The sequence below is a fragment of the Melanerpes formicivorus genome, unplaced genomic scaffold (assembly GCF_026170545.1).
Source record: "Melanerpes formicivorus ecotype bairdi unplaced genomic scaffold, bMelFor1.0.p_v2 SCAF_27, whole genome shotgun sequence".
Classification (NCBI taxonomy): domain Eukaryota; kingdom Metazoa; phylum Chordata; class Aves; order Piciformes; family Picidae; genus Melanerpes; species Melanerpes formicivorus.
Window position 1 is genome coordinate 1441840 of NW_027142379.1, and position 21529 is coordinate 1463368.

Sequence of the window (21529 nt, forward strand, 5' to 3'; positions counted from 1 at the left end):
TAAAGCACAAATGCATTTTGAGCTGAATGTTTATTTGAGGTTGATTATTGGTAGTATATTCTGTTTCCTCATGACCATTATTTCCTCATATTCTTCCTAGAATGGCTTTACTCCATTATATATGGCAGCTCAAGAGAATCACATTGAAGTGGTGAAATATCTCCTGGAGAATGGAGCCAACCAAAGCACAGCTACTGAGGTAAGGTATATTGTTCTTCTCATACACATGCTCTCATTTGCCTTTCCCTTTGTATTCAGATCACTTACAGTCAGAAGATTGAGAGTATGCTGAGAACTTTCCCACTTTCATTTCAGTGAGTTGTATTTATGTATCTCATCTTTTGCACAGAAGACAAGGGTGAATGGTTCTGGAAGTGGTGAAAAGTCAAGAGATGAAATCCAGCCTGATTCATTTGACAGCAGAATTTAGTGAGCCCAGGATTTTCACCTTCAGTTTGTGCCCATTGCTCCTATCAGCTGCCTGGAGAATTCTCTGAGAAATGAATCAGGCTTTGAAGTGAGGACCCTAGGGCTGTTGAAATTACAGGAGGCCAAGGTGGTAATTTTCAGGGGAATGGAGTGAATGGTAGATCAATCATAAGCTAAGTGGAGAGGTACAACATTTCCCTTGGACAGATTTATGTCTCTGACAAAGCCCCTGAAGCACCTGGGAGTGCCATCGCATGAGCAACAGGGCTATCTTTGTGCTGCCTTTTCATTTGCTCTGTAAGAGCTGGGCAAAAATTGGAGAATAGATTACAGTATGTGTCTTCTAGCCCTGGCTGGATTAGGGGGCTTCTGGGGAAGGTAGCTGGGAGGCTTGCTTCAGCTCTTCCTCAGCCAGCTGAAAAGTGTGGCATGATGTGATTACCATAGCTAGGACTCTGAGGACCATGTCTAGAAGGGTGTCTGAGTACAGTGTAAAAGAGAAAAAAACCAAAAGGCAATTAGTGTCAACAGTTAGTAGTTGATGAGCTTCCTCTGAGATTAAATGAGTGCAGAATACTTGCTTTCATAGAGAGCAAGAGTGCAGGCACAGAAATCAGGAATGGAGTAGGATCTGTGTGGTGCTGGGTCCACAGAAGAACCATCCAGGTAGGAAGGAGAATAAGGAGGCCACTTACTCCAGCCCCCTGCTCCTGGTCCTTTAAGAGAGGAGTGATGACAGCTGGACCTCCTTGACCAGCTCAATTCCTCTGACTCTGAGCCTTGTCTATGGCTTTGTGAAACCTATAAATATTCACTATTGCCTGTGATTAGTATAAATGTGAACTCAAATGACAAGGATCACATCAGTGTGCTCAGCAGGCAGTGGGCTGTTTTCTCCTCAGACAATTTATTTCTGCTGCTGGACCACGTGAGTGTAAACACACAGAAAGATGATTTAAATTGCTAGGTTCTGGAGTGACCTGCAGTGCTGTAAACCTGCAGGGACATCAGTGCAAGCAGGGCAGGCACCCACGTAAGAGAGATGAACCTCCATCTCAAGAGGATCCAAATCAGAAGAACTTCCTTTTGCAGATGAGAGGATTTGAGGGCAAGGGGGAAACTCCTGGGTCATATGACTGGGCTCATTCTGTTTCCTTCCCTTTTGCTCTCTTTCTGCTGAATGTCCTTTTGTTCCAAGCCTTTGGGATGAGTGAAGAGGCTCTGTGCTACAGAGTGTGTTGCCTTTGTGCTATTTCTCTGGATATGGATGTGCCATGTGAAGCAGTGAGAGACTTTGCTCATGTTTATCACTTTTCCCCACCCTAGTCCATACAGAAGTTTCTGGAACCCATCCTGGATTGCTTTCACAAATGGATGGATTTGAAATGATGCTTTCCTTTCTTTGCTTCAAATTGAACTGCTAATGGTAACAGCTGCTCCACTGTCCCTTCTTTCAATGGATACTGTACCATTTGATGACAGCTCCTAAAATAATCCCTCCATGGCCTGCCTGGATGGTGATCACATTACGTGTCAGCATTCTGACCTGTGAAATCCTGTCCAATTGCCAGGCAACATTGCAGAAACACTCCTTGGGAAGGAGCTGAGGGAAACTGTGGCTCTCCAGGAGCCCAGCCTGGCTACATCCCCCAGTCACCTGCTTCCAGCCTGTCTCCCAGTAACTTTTCCTGGCAGGGGTGGTCAGGTGCACTGGGAATTCATTCTTTAGTTTACAGGCTGGGTTTACAGTGCAAGTCTGTCTTCTGTCAGCCACAAGGTCAGTTCTCACTTTTGTAGCTTGGAGAGTAAAGGCTGTCTGCTCTCTTGTCACATGACTGGATAGTTTTGGGTTCAGGTCTTGCTGAGGTGATGGTTTCAGTGATTTGGGAGATGGTTTCAGTGGTTTGAGTGTTACTGGAGGAGGTCTGAGTCCCTGTCCTCTTTCACATGTGCCCAGAGTGAACAGAATGAAGAAATGGTACCTTAGCTGAGGTGGGATGGCAGCCTGAACTGTGGATGCCACTGAAATACACAGAGGAGGACCTTCTGCCTGGCATCAAAGATTGGCTGCTCTCATGGGGGCGGGTGGGAAATGCTTTCTCTGAACTCCAGTCAGCCAAGCTTGCCAGAAGCAATAGGAGAGGGAATGCAGGAAGAGTGGTGTCCTTTTAGAGAAGGCTGGAAGATAAAGGGCTGCAAGTCAAATGGATGATATTGTCTTTGAAGCTTGGAAAGTTGCACTGCCTTTGGATGCATTTGGTTTCCTCCAACACTCCTATACATGTGTGCGTACAAAATGAGGGTAAGGATGAGCTCAGTTACAGAGGGCCTCTAATCCAGGATTTGTTCTCATGTTCCCAGAGGCAAAAGGCAAATGCATTAAGCCATTTCGACACCTACTGTAGCCCCAATCTCAGAATTATCTTTCCAGTTCAGCTGTTTCATCAGCTGTTCACCCCTTCTTTAATTCAGTGCACAGAACTGAATCTCTACAGCAGGAGGAAACCGTGGTGGTATCGCTGTTACAACGCACCTACTCACAGTTCTGTGCAGAAGGGAGTGAATGTTACTGGATTACTAAGGGGGAAAATTGCTTTGGCAATTCTTCAGATGTTTCTTTCAGCATATGTTAGCTCTCATTCCTTCCTAACTTGGCCTTTATTATCATCTTCCCATATTCCTGATCCAGCTCAATCCTGTCACCTTCCTATGCCTTTTGCAATGGATCTCAATCAGCTTGCTCACTTTCTGGCTCTAATCAACTCTTTAGCTGTTCTTTCTGACTTAAAAGACTTTGTTTTCTTCCCTTCCCTTTTCTTATGTTGTTACTCACCATGCCTCCAGTCACAGACTCAGTTAGAGGATGGCTCTGTTCCTCCTGGTTCAGCTGCCCTCTGATCTAATAATAAATAATCTAATGTTTTCCTGCTTCAAATGAGAATCAATACCTAAACATGATCTGGGTTTCTTGACTCAAAGGCCATGTGTACCTCAAATGCATCTGAAGATCTCATTTCTTTGTACAGAGACGAGAGCTATTCAGAAACAGGTTCTCTGTGTGTTTTTTCACATCTCCTTTGTTCAGTGCTCACTGATCTGTACCAAACCATCGCTAAAAATATGCTTTGTGGCCCATTTTAAGGTGAGATGTAATTAAGAGAGACACTGCAGTATGATCCTTTGCTTGTGCTTGACATCAACACTACTTTGAAGTAGCAAAAGTGTGCTTCTGACTTGTTTGAACTCATACCTGAGCTGAAATCATAGAATCATGGAATTGTTTTGGTTGCAAAAGACCTCAAAGGTCATTGAGTCCAACCATCAACCTAAGACCACCATGGCCATTAAACTATGTCGCAAAGCATCAATGCCTACAATGTTTTTGAACACCTTCAGGGGTGGTGACTCCACCATGGCAGCCTCTTCCAATCCCTGACCACTCTTGCAGTGAATAAATTTTTCCTACTACCCAACCTAAGCCTCCTCTAGAGCAATGTTGTGCCTTCAAAGTCATTTTGCTGCAGACGGTGATGCAGAGGTAGAGAAAACAGTTGGTGATGTGCTTCTTAAACCTCTGTGTGAGAACAGTGCTGTGCACACCGCTGAGGCTGCACGTCCCACAGCTTCCTGAGCTCATCCTGTGTTCTTCTCCACCAGGATGGCTTCACTCCTCTAGCTGTTGCGCTGCAGCAAGGCCACAACCAGGCAGTGGCCATCCTCCTGGAGAATGACACCAAGGGCAAAGTGAGGTTACCAGCTCTGCACATCGCCGCTCGCAAGGACGACACCAAATCGGCCGCGCTCCTGCTGCAGAATGACCACAATGCCGACGTCCAGTCCAAGGTAACGCCGCTGCCGCGCAGGTAACCGGGTAGTCATGCAGCCCAGTGCCCTTGGGCAACAAACTGCTGCCTGCATCTTAATGGTTAAAGGCAGTTTCTGCTGTGGGAAAGGCAAGCTGCTTGACCAGTATCACCAGTAATCTACCCACTTCTGCAGTGTTTAGCTACATGGTAATTAGAAACTATCCATTTTTCACCTTTTTGGTTATCCCTCCATTTTTTCAGTTGACCCTCCATTTTATAGTTGCCCTGCCCTTTTCTTTTTTAGTTGCCCTTCCCCCTTTTTTTAGTTGCCCTTCCCCCTTTTTTTAGTTGCCCTTCCCCCTTTTTTTAGTTACCCTTCCCCCTTTTTTTTTTGTTACCCTTCCCCTTTTTTTTTAGTTACCCTTCCCCCCTTTTTTTCAGTTGCCCTTCCCCCTTTTTTTAGTTGCCCTTCCCCCTTTTTTTAGTTGCCCTTCCCCCTTTTTTTTTAGTTGCCCTTCCCCCTTTTTTTTAGGTACCCTTCCCCCTTTTTTTTAGGTATCCTTCCCCCTTTTTTTTTAGGTACCCTTCCCCCTTCTTTTTTAGTTACCCCTCCCTTCTGAGTTATCCCTCCCTTCTTAGTTGTCTTACCCTTTCTCTCATTATTAGCAAATTAGAAGGCACTGAAATGGCAGCAGAACCACTGCTTCCCTATTAAATATGATACTGGTTTCTTGCCCAGGGGAATATAGGCTGTGTTTAAAGTTAATGCATGCTTGAGTGGCTTTTCCCATCATTAACAGCAATAACTCATTTCAAAAAAGCAACATAGTTCTTCATTTTGTGGCCAGTCTTTAATATTGTTCCTCTTCTTCCCAAACCATGCTGCATCAGATGATGGTGAATAGGACGACTGAGGTACCGAGATCAAACATTTTTAATTCTTCTTTCTGTTATAATTATTTTCTCTGCTCTGTGGCCAATATCTCGCTGTTATTTAGCACTAGAACCGAACCTACAGCTCCTATTTGAACACACAGAAATTCATGACCCAGCAAACCTGTCTTTATTAAGTCTTTTTCTTTGAGTTTCTTTTTTATTTGTATCACTACTGAAGTAGACTTTTGAGAATTCACATCAGTTCAAAGAAGTCTGAAGCTAGCAATGGAGCTAAGAGGATAAAGATGCTTTTCTAGCTCAATTTCATTAATTATGAAAAGGCATTCACTTGGTGTAACTAAATTAAGATGTCTGGTTCAGCCAGAATAAGGGTAAAATTAATTTTCCTTCTTTTACAGTAATAAATATAATCAAATCTACCAAGGTAAAAACTATTTGAGAGTATCTGCTTACTTTTGTTCTTAGCATGATCTTTTCAGTCAGGTTTTGAAAAGTCCTTAAGGGGTAGCACATAATCAGAAGTTACCTGCAGCAGATAATGTTGCATTTCTCATATAGATTCTGGAAACACCAACTCTCATGGGTCTGGTTGGCTAGAACTCTGATTTCTCCCCTGAAGATTATTGCCACGTTTAGGAAAAAGAATGATTTCCAAGAATGTGAGCAGCATTTGAATGCCTGCTTTGAAAGAGTGGAGTTTTTTGTTAGATGAGGGAATAAATTTAGAAGGCAGGCACCTGTGTGGTTTGTGCACATTTGAGCAAGCTGCTGCGAGGCAGCTGGTGACGTGAACTGAAAGGGCGATAGCTTCTCTTGGCATCTGCCCATGGGTGTGTCCTTCATTGTCCTTTCAGTACCTTGTGTCTACAAGAAGGTAGTTGTTAGTGCAATCTGCATTCACTCTACAGCCTAATGCAGTATTGTATCTGTGTGCCTAATATCCTCAGCAGGCATTTCCCTGGTAATATATCACAGCAAGAAGGCTATGAATTTAATGAGTGTTAGACTCTGCTTTGGCCAGCATCACCTGTGAGCAGACAGGGACATAAATGGAATATGGGCAAAACAGTGGGCTGAGGTGGTGTGTTTGGGGAGTAAAGTTGATCTCAGAGTGCAACATCTGCCTGTATTTCTTTATTCCATCAGTAGTCTACTTTGAAATGATGCTTTGTACACTGAGAGTAATGAAACCCAGTTGAAAACACCAGCCAAAAATCTTTCTCTTTCTGCAACTAGCAGTAAGATCTGATCAAATCAGTGTAAAGCTCTTCAGGGAAACCTCAAAAGCAAAGTCCTTGAATTACTTATGAGACTAAAAGCTTACTCTGGGTCCCAGTTTTTGAAAAATTAATCTTTTTTATGTTGTTGTCAAGCAGTTCTATATTTCATAGCTGGGGCAAGTTTCAGCTTCTCGTTTTCAAGAGGCAATAAGCATTTGTTTTGTGCTGTTTTGTCTTCATGATGTGTAGATGGCAAAGATTCCTCAGATCCTTTGAGATCCAAATTGTATATAAATGTAAATAATTATGATTCTTCTGCTATGCTATTAAGTAGTCTCTCATGCACATCAGGTTCTTGGGTTACATCTTGAGTAAGTGCTGGTTTCCTAAAACACAGAGAGAGAGGAAATATGTTGTTGATATTTCTAATTCTAAGAGCAGTAAAAGAAGCCTAACAACTTTTGGGGTCATTTATCCAAACCCAGTAAAAGATGCAGCCAAAAAGATCCATGTTGCTTCTAAACTGTAATAAAAACAGTCCCTTTATTTCCTGTAAGAATGGCTAATACATTAATCTGTTCTATGAAAGCTGCTCTCCTTAAGGGCCCCATACTCAGGAGGCTGACAGGAGAAGGAAAGAACGAAGCACTTTGGATAACCTCTCATTTGAAAATTTCACTCTCTGCCTGAAAGGCTGAGAACGGACAAAATTGACACAACATGCGTGTTTGCCAGCAGCTTTTAGACTTTGGAAGCCAAGTTGTAGTGCAGCTGATTGTCTTGGGTGACGTGGGTTTTGTACTGAGGGCTGTCTCCCTTTGTAGAGTGGCTTTACACCTTTGCACATCGCCGCGCACTATGGAAACGTCAACGTGGCGACGCTCCTGCTGAACCGAGGAGCTGCTGTCGACTTCACAGCAAGGGTATGGTACCATTTCTTTCTCTCATTTCTTAGTCACAGTGGCCTACAGAAGTGGGAGTGTTTCTCTGTTTAATTCTTAGTCAAGTGTAAGTGGGGAGCAAAGTAATGCTGCGATTCTGTTGCGTTCAAAGATGTCTTTTGGAGGGGGGGGCAGTAGTTCTTAAAGGCTGCTCCGTGCAGTGCACCAGAGTCCTTGAGAGTTGAGTAGCCACCAGTATTCCCTGCTGAAGGAAGCAGGCTCCTTTGCCTAGCTCCAGAAAGCTGATATTCCCATGATGTGTCAACTCACTTCAGCTTTCCTGTCAGTTTGACATGCTCCAGAAATACACATCAGGATTTCTGGGCTTTGTCAGTATTTACTATCCTACTTTAATTTGCTTTTTCATACAGACACAGGTTTTGAACAGTAAAGCAAGGTATATTGCCATTAGAGAAGTGCAGCAATAAAAGCACTAAATTAATCATGGCTATTCTTTTATGGAGAGCAACTGCAGAGCTACAGAATGCAGTGTCCTTGCTGTGCTGTGTTTGCAGTCTGAAGCAATCTGGCAGTCTGGACCTCCACACAGCTCCTGCATCACAAGTTTTCTCTTTAATTTTGCCAGGCACACTTTTGAATTACTTTAAGGTTCTGCCTTTCAGACTGACTTCCTCCTGTACCCAGTCTGGAACAGCTGCCAATATTCCCTCTTTCCTCACCCCAAGTGCTTGCAAAGGCTTTCCGCCTAGACAGGACCTACTCCTTTATGCTATTGGCATTGCGCTAAGAAGGTTCCTGCGCGTAGGAGCCGCATGTTCCTGTACTCTGTGTGTGTTGCAGTGATTTAAATGCACCAGTGTTTTGTGAATATTGACCCACTGGGACTCTGATCTATGTTTGTTTACCTGTCTGACTCTGGGACTGTGGTGTTTGCTGCTTTGGCAGATGTGCTGCTTTGTTTATTAAACTTCTCCCAGCTATGGGTAAAGCTCTTGCTCAGGAAGGAATTACTAACTCTAGCTCGTATGGTGTGTGCCTAGCTCTGATGCTTAAGTACATTGTTGTTTATTCTCTACAATGTGATGGTCTCATTTTTTGTGATCAGAACACAAATTCATCACCATTAGGCACTTTCAAATCCACCATGCTCATTGTTTGTTCTTTTCATGGTGTAGAATGGAATCACCCCACTGCATGTGGCTTCCAAAAGGGGAAACACAAACATGGTGAAGCTCTTGTTGGATCGTGGAGGGCAGATCGATGCCAAAACCAGGGTGAGTCTTTCTATTCCCTGAATATCATGTTGCCCCTTCTTGGGAAAGGATTGGGATTTTTGCTTGCTTGTTTTTGGTTTGGTTTGGTTTTTTTAAGCCAAAGACTGGGAACACCAAGATTCATAGCTAGGGATTCAGCGTCAGTGATTGTGTCCTGTTCTCTGTTCTTAAAGCAAGACATCAGATGTGTCTGTTGTAAATGGTTCTGACTGGTGTCAGATAAAGAATGGCAGGTATTTGTGATAGGCAGAAATGCTCCTTCCTTTAGGCTGTATAATCTACCTACATCAATCAAGAAAAATCTGAGGAAACAGATCTTTCTGAGGAAATAAATCTCTTAGTTGGTCCAGCTTCTTGTGACCCAAGACCCTGTGTGCTGCACAGCAGTGGGAAGTGGAGGGGCTGGACTCAGCTAAGACTTCCAGTCCCCTGGCTCCTAAATGTTTGTGCTAGTCCTCATGTGCCTCATGGAAATGGCTGGGGTAGGCTGGCTGGCACTTTTTATTGAAGAGTCAACACTGGGAACAAGTAACCTCCTCTGTGCCAGCAGCCTCTCACCCCTTCCCCAGATTAACTGGAGAGTTAGGTGATGCTCACTGGCTTCCTCCTCCCAGTTGGTGCATTGAAACGCCACATCAATATTGTGTTCTTTATTTATGGGTGATTTTGTGGTCATTTAGGACAAAAGAAAACCCCACCAGTTTCTATGGGCAAAGTTAATTATTTCAAATGGGATTTTGGTGTCATCTAGAAAAATGTGTTCATTTATGTGACCTGAACTGCACAGGTATAACTTGAAAGCTGCTGGGTTTTCAGCCCTGATCTGCAAAATTATATCTCTCAGGTAATAGAGGGTGTTTTAGAACACAGTTTAGAGCTGGATAGAAGAGGTTTTGTTTAACAAGGTAGAAAGGTAGAGGACATTGCAGTCAACTACCCTTGTAGCTGATGGAATCTCTACAGTTTATTAGTTACATCAACCATTTGCTGCTTCATAAGCTAGGAGGACAATTGTGGTTATTGTGAAAGTCTCCCTGAGATTATGATTTAGGTTATTGACTATTTATGAAATTATGTTCCTCTCTCTTTTTTCTTGTAAACTACTGATGATGGAAAATGCTGCCTCTCACGAAGGTGTGCAGCGAATCATCCCTGCTCAAATTTTCCACATTAAGTGCCCAAAATCTCGTGGTAGAGAGGCATGAAATGGTAATAATGCACTGCAGTCCAGATATTCCACGTGCTCATAAGCACAGCAGTGGTACAGAAGTGATCCATTTGGCCTGTGGAATGACAGCATGGAATTCACCTCTTTCCTGTGCAGCATTTATATACTTCTAAACATGTTGATGCAGGTGATTGTAAAGGACAGCTTGGGTTTTCAGAGGGCAAGGTGTGTCCCCTTCCCCACTCACTGTGAATGAAACTGAACAAAGAGAACTTTGCCCAGCGTAGGTGGAAGGTGCTAATTTTAGAGTCTTCTCATTGCCTTGGCTTCCTGCCCTTTGTCAGCTGCTACACTGGCTCAAAAGTGGTTGGCACAAAGGTATCAGTGCAAAGCCATAGAGGTCTCCTAAAGCACACATGCATCCCAGTTTGCACAGGCTCAGCAGCTTCCTCTTGCTTTCATCTCCTGCCTTCTCCCTGCTCCAAGGCACACGGCGGTGGTCGGCTGCGTGCGCTTCGCAGTGGGGAAGATTCCCGAGCTCTGGTTTTGCTGTCAGTGTCTCTGTGGCGTGATCTCCTCTTCGTGCCAGCTGTTTATATCATCTGGGTGTCTTTCTTTTCCCTGTGCTCTGTCCGCATGCCTTGTGTGCTTTGCTATGGCCGTGAGTATGTAGGGCATTGAAGAGGTAGGTTGTGTGTCGCATGCCATGCATACGTGTGTCTTGTACTCCAAAGGACAGACCCCTGCCTCCTCCACCTCTGTACTAACATGCTTGCCTTTCCATACTCTCCTTTGCATCTCTCCTGAGGAACACCTCCATTCTTCCAGTAGGTCAGATTCACTGGGAAACTGGAATTCAATGTATTAGGATACTGCTTGGGCTTTTCTGCTTGGTCTTCACACTGCAGCAAAAGAAGCTCCTTGCTTAAAGTACTCATTGCTTTCATTCCCTTTATTTTTAACGTGGCATCTAATGAGGCATAAATTGAGATGGAAACCTTTATTTTCACAGATTTGAAATGAGCCTCAGTGCTTTAATTTTGCAGAGTTAATCTGTGAAATCCTTTTATGTTTGGAAATGGTTCTTTGGAGCGATCCATTAGGAACCTCTGTATTGTCTGGGAAGAAAAAGGACAAATTCAAATGTATGTTCTTCAAAGGGAGTAAATGATGCATGTGTCCTGCTGTTCATAGGTACTGCTGCATGTCAGAGGAGAGCCCTGCTCACTGCAGGAATTGCATATTTTTACTTTCTATCTATTTCATAATGTATTTGCTAACATTTTATGGCATTTCTCACTAAAGATGTAGACTTGCTTGTAAATTTACTTGTCACACTCATACATAAAAATAGCATTTTCTGAATATTTGAGGGCAAGTTTTACCATTTTCTCCTCAAATTACTACTAAATAAGTTTTTAAATGTGGAAGTTCACTTTTATATGTTGTATCTAAAGGCAAAATGTACAACTCCATTCCCAGTGGTATCATTAGGATACTGTTATTAGTCCTGTCTGTGATATCAGTGTTTGTGCTACTTCTTTTCACACAGAAGCCCTGCCTAGAGTTGTGTTTGCTAAGTAATTCACAGGTTACTCTGCTCTTGTGAGACCCCACCTCGAATGCTGCATCCAGTTCTGATGTCCCCATCATTAGAAGGACACAGAGCTGTTGGAAGGAGTCCAGAGGAGGGCCAAAGGCTGGAGCACCTCTGCTATGAGAACAGGCTGAAGTAGCTGGGGCTCTTCAGCCTGGAGAATAGAAGACTGCAGGGGCACCTTAGAGCTGCCTTCCAATAGCTAAAGGGATCCTACAGGAAAGCTGGAGAGGGACTTTTCATGAAGGTGTCTAGCAATAGGACAAGGGGTGGTGGTTTTAAGCTGAGGGAGGGTAGGTTCAGACTGGATCTTAGCAAGAAGTTCTTCAGTATAAGAGCCGTGGGACTCTTGAATGGTTGCCCAGGGTAGTTGTGGATGCCTTTTCCTGGGGGAGATAAACAGGAACATGGGGAATGGTCACAGTTGGTCAGGCTCATGGGATATCTAGTTCCCTCAGTGGTGGGAAGGTTGGAGTAGCTGATCTCTAAGGTCTCTTCCAACCTGAGCCATTCTATGATCATGCTAAAACATTTCATATTTAAAATCTTAGTCAAATCTATATTCCCACTTTGAGAGGAGGAAAGCATTTACAACCTTCCTGAAACACTGAAGATTGTTACAGGGAGAATTCTGGTAGGCAGTTAAAAGCAGAGCAATTTCATCATAGCCAAAATACATCTATATTTCTACCAAAAATATATGCTCTGATATAATGGAATAGTAACAGCAAGGACGTGGGATACTGAGGTGTTACTGGCCATGAAATGATTTTAGAAGTGTTCTTTATGAATGCAGTTGTTACAGCATTTCTATTTTTATCATCTCTCTGTACTACTTGCATAGGGGGAAAAAAAAAGGCCAAAAAGAACAAGAATGTGAAGCTTTTATAGGTTTTGTCTGATTTTTTCCCCACTTCTAAAACACAGGATTAGTCACCTTAGTGGTGTTTCCATTCTTGTGGCACTATGCAAACACTCTTGAAGAGGGGGAGGAACACATTCACCTGTCTCAGGCACTGAAGCCATCACATATTTTGTGTTCTTTCTATTGAATCTTGCCAACATTGAAAGTAATTTTTTCTTGCTCTGAGACTTTTCTTTAGCCTCCTCTTGCAGGCTTTTGTCCAGAATATTTACAGTTGAAAAAATTTCCCTGGAATGAAACAGAGCATGCAGTCTTGGAATGGGAAGATTATTGTGTGGGAAAGTACCCATGTGGTGTGCCTGGAGCCTGGCAGCTGGAGCTGGAGGGGGGAGTAGATGAGATAGTGGTGGAGAGAGAGTCTGGTGAATGCCATTTGGGTTGGAGAAGAGCCACAGAAAATAAAGGAGGCTCAGCTGGAGCTGAAAGGAGTGTGGAAGGTTGGTCACAGGGATCTACAATGCCAGTGGGGAAAGAAAATCAAGGAAGCTGTGGGGAGTGGAGCTGGGATTTGGTTGGGTTGGGTCTTTTGTGATGGATGTGCTTCAGACACCTCTTAGCAGTCATTCTGGAAACCTACTGAGATTTATTTATGTGTGTATGGGTCATGGTACAATAAGTGCTCTGCTATTTCCACGTGGCAGCAGGTTCCCACCATAAAGCTGCTGCAGAGGCTCCTGACCCTGCCTGAGCACTGCACTGTGCTTACTGTGGGTTGCTGTCAGGCTGCTGTGATATTCTCTCCTAGTCTTTACCCCTGCACAGAGCAGTAATAATTCATTGGCAGTTTTTGCCATCCCTGAAGCAATACCAGATTATAAATATCTAAACACAATGCAGATATTTGCTATGAAAAATTCAGTGGATTCATAAAAGGTTTACGAGGGAGAGGGAAGGGATGTTGGACAGATTATCTAAGCAAGCTACATAATGACTGTTATTTGGAGTTACTGAAGTTAATATCTTATCACTCAGGCAAATGCACAGTCTAATTTTTGCTGTATTTTTAGAATTTGTGCTTTGAGTGGCAGACCTGGAGGAGTGCCTCAGAGCATGCTTAATTAAGAGGCTAAAGGATTAGAGCAAGGAGATTTGCCTTGTTTGCTTTCACAGAGATAAGGTTCAATCATAGGATCATAGAATTGTTTAGGTTGCAAAAGACCTTTAAGATTATCAAGTCCAGCTGAGGACTTTGTTTAGTAGGAACTCTGCTCTGATGAGACCTCACCTGGAGTACTGTGTCCAGCTCTGGGACCCCCAACACGAGAGACATGGGCCTGCTGGAGTGAGTCCAGCTGGAGCACCTCTCCTGTGAAGCCAGGCTGAAAGAATTAGGGCTGTTCAGCCTGGAAAAAAACTGGGAGACCTCAGAGCTGCATTTCAGTATCCAAAGGGGACCTACAGGAAGTCTGGGGAGGGACTGCTTAGAAGGGCTTGTAGTGGTAGCATGAGGGTCAGTGGTTTGAAACTGGAGTAGGGTAGATTAGGTGGGACACCAGGAGGAAGTTCTGCACAATGAGTGATGAAATACTGGAACAGGTTGCCCAGGGACGTGGTTGAGACATTCAAGATCAGACTTGATGTGTCCCTGGGCAGCCTGATCTAGTTGGAGGTATCTCTGCTGACTGCAGGGGAGTTGGACAAGATGATCTTTGAGGGTCCCTTCCATCTCGATGCAATTTGTGAGTCTATGAAAAATGAGTAACTGCAGAGGCCTTTTCCTGTGGAGGAAAGTTAGACAGTTTTGCATGTCTACCATACAGAACACTAACATTTCCCTTCACCCTTACAAAAGAAGAGGCTCTGCAACTGCAGTTTAGAACAACTCCAGGAGAGCTTGGCCTTTGATGTTCATGTGCTGTCATCAGTCTTCATTCCAACAAGCACTGAATGTGCCCAACTGTCCCTCTGTAGAGGTGCTGCCCATATCATTTCAGAATCTCTTGTGAGCACAGCTTCTTTTTATCTCAGACTCTCTGATAAGCTGAAATAGAGCATTTGAATCACTGTGAACCAACCCAATAATTTATCTTCCTGAGCCCTGCAGTTAGGAGTCATGAATTCAGAATTAATTTTGCAGGTTAAATAATCATAGAAGCAATAAGGGTGGAAAAGACCTCAAAGATCATCAAGTCCAACCTGTCACCCAAGACCTCATGACTGCCACCACCTCCCTGGGCAGCACATTCCAATACCTGACAACTCTCTCAGTGAACAACTCTCTCCTCACCTCCAGCCTAAATTTCCCCTGGTGCAGCTTGAGACTGTGTCCTCTTAAGCTGACCAGTGATTGATTTTCACCAAACAAAGGCAAAAGTTTACCTTTGATTTTTGAGAGCCATTTAAGAGGAAATCAAGAGTGGTGGAATTTCATCACTTCCATCCACACAGAGTTATAGTGTCAGTTCTAACAGCGACCCAGCAAAGCGTGAGCTAGGAGAGTACCATGTATGGGAGCAAGACAACACCAGGTGCAGGCTGGCACTTGTTAGATGGGAACATTTACCACTCCATTCTGTACTCTTTGGGATGAGGAGATCAATAGTGGACTTCTTAAGAAACAGAATTGCTGATTCCCTTGTCTCCTGCCATGGCAGCCTTTGTGTTTGTGGGACATCCATTATTCCTGCTTCAATGTCTGTGTCTCTTCAATCCAGTGTTTTGTGTCCTGTCAAGTGATGTATTTGATATTAGGGGCAGCATTTGTTTTTAGTTTCCATCCTCAGTGTGCCAGGTAGCAGGGGGATGATTAAACCCCAGCATACAGGGAAACTCCTTTTGCAATGGTGCAAAAGAAGACTAACTTGGTACACTTTCAATGTTGGCTGCTGTCAATTTGTCCTCAGTGTATTCTGTACTAATTCTTCTACTACAACACATCTCTCTTTGCAATTCCCCTCCTCTCTGAAGAGAATACATAAGCAAAACTGGAATCTGAAAGTGTTAAGTATACAGTTTGAAATACAGGTATAGAAAAAGGGACAAGAAGATAGTTATGTGGGAAGGCTGTAAAGGTTGCTGCTTCATTCACCTGCTGGAAAGGGCACAGATAGTAAATGATGATGCATTTATAAAAGCAATAACATGATAGAACAGGTAGCAAATGTTTATCTCTGCTTTTAGAGGGTATTATAGATAAGAACAGAGGACAAATCATGCTTTCTAATGATTTAGTCCATATTTTTGTTTCAGCTAGACCTTCTTGTGGAGTTGATGTGTTTCTTAGCTTGTAGTTTCCTTCTTTTTTCTCCCTCTGAGGATTTGCCCTGCTTTCCTTCAAGGGTTCACACAATTCTGCCTTTTTTCTGCTGCTGCATAAAGTAGAATAACATCAAAGTCAATATGCAGATAGGGAAAGATCCTCCCACATTGATTAAAATTGTAGAGCACAAAAGGCCAGAAACTGGGAAGAAATACCAAAGAAATAACTTCCCTACAAATACACTTGGGATATATTCTCACCTTAGTAATGCTAATGGGAATTGTGCCTCAATCCCTCTGGCAGCAAGATGAAAACACACCTCTGTTGTGCATAAGAAGACTTGATTTAGGGGACTCTGGAGCTTCAGCACAGGAAAAAAAGATTACAGATAAAGTAGTTGCACCTGATTCCTTTACATTGCCCCAGTCTGCCAGGTGTTAAACAGCCTGAATTCTGGGGGCAGCTTCCATCTTGCATCTGTGGCAATTCATTGCAAAGCTTCTGTGGGACTTAGTGACACCTCTGCCTCTGAGACATTGAGCACCAGGGCACAGCTAACGCCTCCACAAAAGGGAAAAGTCCCTGGCAACAGTAGATAAGTAAGGGAGAAAAATTCTCCAGACTCAGAGAGGTGCTCTGTGCTTTCCAAAGTGGGGAGGAGGGACAATTCACCTCTTGGAACTACCTGTAGTAGAGTATTGCAGGGCTATGCTTGCATAGCCCAAGTGATGTAGCAATTGCAGTGGCACTGAGCAGGCTACAACTACTTTGAATTTAAAAAACACCAGTAGTAGAAGTAAAAACAGCAGTGCGGATTCCCTGCAAACTCCAGCACACCAAACAGTGTATCTGTGTATGAAGCAGGGTCACTAGCTCATACTTAAGCCATGGTTTTGCATTTTGCTACTTTTTTAACCTCTAAGTAATCTATCTCAGAGCAATATATTAATCTTTTAATCATGCTGTTAATGGATTCTTCAGAAGCCACCCTTGAATAATAGCATGCACCTCATCTGAGCACTGTCCAAAGGGAGAAGGCTTTTTTAGGTGATTAAAAGCTGTTACCATTTCACCTCTATAAACCCATCACTGAATGAGTATTGGTGACTTCTTTGAGTGCATGCTTGAACAGTATTGAGGTCTAATGAGATGAAAAGTTGGGTTTCTGTATCTTACCCATTGTTTGTAGCAGAATTACCTGAAATGCATTCTCTTATCTATGTGTTTCATTGCCACATCTTCTGCTGTGATCATTACTGAGTAGCCTGAGCAAGCCTTTTGGTATAGGTGGTGCTCTGCAATAAGGAAAAGTATTGCAGGGTTGCAAAGAGTTCTTAGCTCTTTGCTCACCACTCAGTCTCAGAAAGGAAAGGGTTTGTCCTGTTTGTTTCTCTCTTCCTTTTTCCCCCTTTGTTTTAAAATCTTCTTTCTCCTGCTGCCTGTTCAAGAGAAACAACAATCAACAAATAATTCTAGAGTAAATTTTCTAGCATGAACATTCCTTCGTTCATCCCTTGCATCAAAAGCAGTTTGAAGGACAAGGGCTGATGAATGGAGCACCCTTGGCCCAGCAGACATTATCCAGGGAGAGACAATCCAATCTCAAAGTCGTGCAGAGGAGGGGAGGAGGCAATGCATGCTCACATTGTCCTCTTTGATAAGAGATGTCAACACACAGTGGGCTTCCTCTCTGAAATGGTAACTTTGGTGTCTCCTGTACTGCTGCAAGGTTCATGTTGTGGAGCCAGCTTTTTCATAAGCTTGTGGGGCTGCATTCCTGGAAGGATGCTCCTCAGAGTCCCAGGATGGACAGGTGGGGATGTGCTCATTTGTTTTCCCTCCTTTTACTTCAAGGATGGACTCACCCCACTGCACTGTGCTGCAAGAAGTGGACATGACCAGGTTGTGGAGCTGCTTCTGGAACGAGGTGCCCCGCTGCTTGCACGGACCAAGGTGTGTGTTTTGGTTTAGATTATGTTAACAGCTGGGTGGAACTTTCCACAGGATTGTGAATGACACTCAAAAGGACAGGGAAAAAGACAGGAACATTTCTATTCTCCCAAAGGAAATATATTAATTGGTAGAATGATCCAGAATAAGTCTTTCTTACATAAGCAGGGACTATCCTTTCCAAATGTATGAAATGGTATCCATTCCTTGGCCACTCTCTATAATGTCAGACTTGATACACAGTGCTGCTGCAAGTGCTTCACTTGTGTTTCTTCCTCAGACCAAAGAGGTAGCAAAGCTGGGTTCCTGCTGCCCCTTTTGTCAAGCTAACTAGAAAAAGATAATTGTGGTGTCATAGCAAACCCCACTGAGCAGCACTGCTCATAAACATCTTTCAGACTGCCTGCTACCATTAGTTGGAACCCAGTGGAATTGGAATATTGAAGACCCCTGGAAAATCAGGAGGGACAAACATTTCATATACAAGTTTCAGACCACTGCACTGTTTACTAGGCCCCGCTTCCTCAAGCATGGCTCAGAACAAGGGCAGTTAGACCCATAGTTATCCTTATTGCAGACTCAAGTCTTCAGCAGGTTTGAACAGAAAATCTTAACCGTGGTGGTGGTTGAAAGTATGATTTCCCAGAAGTTCAGGGGGCAAGTTTGCCAGTGTAGTTGTTTTTTTCACTGAACACTAGAAAGTAAGAAAAGTAATCAGTTCCATACTAAATATGATGATGAGTAAGTAGGTGCATTTCCTGTAATTAACATACAAGCTGTGTCTTGGTGTTATGGTGAGTATCCCAGAACTGTCTTCTGAGGTCAAGATATGTTGTATTAAATTGTGAAGCAAGACCCTCAGATTCTTTTGCTTTAATGAAAATCTGGTTTGAGTTAATGCTATGATGTCCCTCTGAATTTGCCTGTGTTTGCTGGAAGGAGAGGGGTGACTTTTGTCAGCTTTCCTTCCAGTCCATAGGTCAGATGTGGACCTGTTTTGTTGATGAGGCTACTCTGCAAACTCACGATGGCAGCCTTCTAGTGTGTGCCACCAGTTAAGCATCTGTTACTAGAAGTTGCTGTCCTCTTTTGCCACAGAATGGACTCTCTCCACTTCACATGGCGGCCCAGGGTGACCACGTGGAATGTGTCAAACACCTGCTGCAGCACAAAGCTCCTGTGGATGATGTCACGCTGGATTACCTGACCGCCCTCCACGTGGCTGCGCACTGCGGCCACTACCGTGTCACCAAACTCCTCCTGGACAAGAGAGCAAACCCCAATGCTCGTGCCCTGGTAAACCAATCCCACCAGCTGCACTCTGTTACACAACACTGCCCAGGGCAGATGAGGAGTAACTCTTTCCACTAAAGCTAAGTGAAGACTTTGCCCTCAAACTCCAACTGCCTTCTAGAGCTGCAGTGACACAGGGTTACAACTGCTGGTTACCAGTGATGTGTCTCATATCATTAGGCCTTGTCACACACCATGTCCCATGGCAAGTGGCTGTAGGGTCAGGTCAGGAAGCTCAAGAGTGTTCCTAAAATCAGAGCCATTTCTAGTCAGTGTTGGTATTGTACTGGATTTATAATTCAGTTCTCCATACTGTGTGATATGGTACACAATCTCTGAGCTTTCAGCTGAATCAGTAAGTTAATTGGCATGGAGAAGATACATTAAAATGCTAATATTTCTGCAATTATCCAGTGATACCATTCCCCTCTATTGGGTGCCACTTTTCTTCCTTTTCAAAACACAGTTCTTCTGATGCTTACAGGAAAACAGGTATGAGTGCTTTCACTCACTGATCAGACATTTATCCCCTGACTTTTTTTGGCTTTGGGGACATACAAAGCTTTCAGGAGTATGTAATCTCTCCAAACCCAGACAAGATTCCAGTTTTCTTTAACAGGAAGTGTCCCCATGAACTGTTAGTTGGAGGGAAGTTAAACTACCAATAGATTGCACCACTGCTAGTGTTTTTTTCTACTTTCTCCTCTCCCCTAACAAACTGTTCCTCACTTGAACAGAAGTAGGATAATCAAATCAACTCAGGCAGTAAAATGAAGAGAAAGCACAGAAACTTCTGAAACAGAAAAATTCCCTGTAAAATATATGGGGATACATTGGATGGGAAGTAAAATATCTAATGGTTTTGATTCCTTCCTTAGGAACTGGACAAGGCTAATGGTGGTATAATATTCAGCAGAGTCCTGTGATGGAATACACTTCACAAAGAATTAATTTTTCAGCTAGATTAAACAAAACCAAACCTGTAATTTGGGGATACAAGCACCACATGAGTCCTTAGCTTTGGGGATACAAGCACTACATGGGTCCTTAGCTTTTCCCATTTGTATATGCTTTAAAACACCTTCAGATCAACTAGTAATTAACACTGCCCTTAACAGAAGCTGACTGTAGAATAATCTGTCACATGCTTTTTTTCCCCATGAGCTATGATTTCACTGATCAGTTGTTTTCTGCTAGCTGGTTGTTTAGCAATACTGATCCTTTTCCTTAGAAATTACAGCAAGTTTTCAAACATTACCTAAAAATGTTACCTGTGCTTGTCACTAAAACGTTCACATCTGGTGAATTATGTGTTTGCTTAGCTTTAGGCACACACTTAACCTGCATTAACTGTAACAGTACATCAAAAAAAGCTTGAAGTCAAAGCATGCAGTACGAAGACATGCTTTGATTTGAGCCCCAGTCTTACTGAACAGGCATCCCAAAGGAACAAATATATTGGTAAGCAAATCACAACCTATTGTCTCACAATACAAAATGCAATCTTAATGTAAGATATTCCCTTCCACACCCCCCTTTCATCCCTGTCCCTGCTCCATTGAATTTTAATCCAGGCAAGGGCTGACACTTTGCTTACAATGCTTTACAACTCAGCAGGGCAGGAGTAAAGGAAGGGGGGCCACATCCACTTCAAGAGTGAACACTTTGTGTTGTGAAAGCACAGCTAAAGCCGTGATTATGTGTGTAAGATACCTCCCAGAATGCCACAGACACACATGAGTACAGTATACTGTAGATTGATGCATAAATAGAAAAGTAAATACAGCTGCTTAGACTACAAAGGCAAAATTAAAATTAGATACAAATTTAGATTAAAAAGACAGCTAAGGTCTGGCTGATTACTCTGTTACATTCCTGGAGAGGTATAAAATGTGCTTTATAATTTCAAAAGGCTCTAACTGATGTCCAAGTGATCACTATTAGTTCTTACATTTTCCTTGTGTTAGACAACCTTGGGAACTGCTTTAAGTTACCCTTACGTGCACATGTGTGCAGCCTTTGGAACCACACACAGACAGGCACAGCCTTACCTTTGGAATTCAGAGTGGGCATGCCTGCATTTTGGTTTTGGAGGTGGAAGTTCAGTTTCTCTCCATCACATGAGAAGAAAGCAGCAGCAATGCTTTGTTCTGCCTCAGACTGCAGGGAGGTGTCTGTAATTCATAACCTGTTGTGCTTAAAGAACAATTGCTTCTGGTAGTCTAACACTGCTGCTCCCGGTGTGCCGGCGTGGAGCTGTGTGGGAAGTGTAGCTGCATGTTTTCCACTAACATGACTGTCTTTTGCACAGAATGGTTTTACTCCACTGCACATTGCCTGCAAGAAAAATCGCATCAAAGTCATGGAACTCCTGGTGAAATATGGGGCTTCAATCCAGGCTATAACAGAGGTAGAAAAATGTTTCATGTCCTGAAGAAACATTCCTTCTCTCTCTCCCTTTTTGCTTCCTTTTTCCTCTCTCCTCTCGTGCCTCACCTTCACTTGTGTTTTACTGAAACGAAGAAGCCCCTTCCCCACGCCCGTGCAGAGGAGTAAAACTGCTCTTGCTTTGTTTCGCAGTCGGGCCTCACACCAATACATGTGGCTGCATTTATGGGCCACTTGAACATAGTCCTCCTTCTGCTGCAGAATGGAGCCTCTCCTGATGTCACTAACATTGTGAGTATCGCTTTGACTAGAGTCATCTGTGCAGTACCTCCTCCAAAAGGGGTCTGTAGCTCAACCAAAGGTCACATTTTAATGGTACTTCAAGGCTTTCTTGCATTTTAGGACAAATTCTTCTAGCACCTTTCAGTGGAGAAGGGGGAAGGGTGGTTGTACGTGCATTGTAAGCCAGATGAGGTTTCAT

General features: G+C 43.4%; 1 protein-coding gene across 50 annotated transcripts in view; it reads left to right on the forward strand.

Annotated features, from left to right (window-relative positions):
* The window catches only part of ANK2 (ankyrin 2), a 296641-nt gene that overhangs the window by 196212 nt on the left and 78900 nt on the right, over nt 1–21529 (forward strand). For 45 of the 50 annotated variants that reach the window (XM_068153843.1, XM_068153848.1, XM_068153849.1 and 42 more), the window contains 9 exons: nt 101–199; nt 4087–4272; nt 5127–5150; nt 7177–7275; nt 8430–8528; nt 17272–17370; nt 18466–18663; nt 20972–21070; nt 21241–21339. In XM_068153843.1, coding sequence (XP_068009944.1) covers nt 101–199; nt 4087–4272; nt 5127–5150; nt 7177–7275; nt 8430–8528; nt 17272–17370; nt 18466–18663; nt 20972–21070; nt 21241–21339 — 1002 coding nt within the window. The remainder of the gene's footprint in view (nt 1–100; nt 200–4086; nt 4273–5126; nt 5151–7176; nt 7276–8429; nt 8529–17271; nt 17371–18465; nt 18664–20971; nt 21071–21240; nt 21340–21529) is intronic. The other 5 variants (XM_068153855.1, XM_068153853.1, XM_068153854.1 and 2 more) reach the window with 2 other exon arrangements.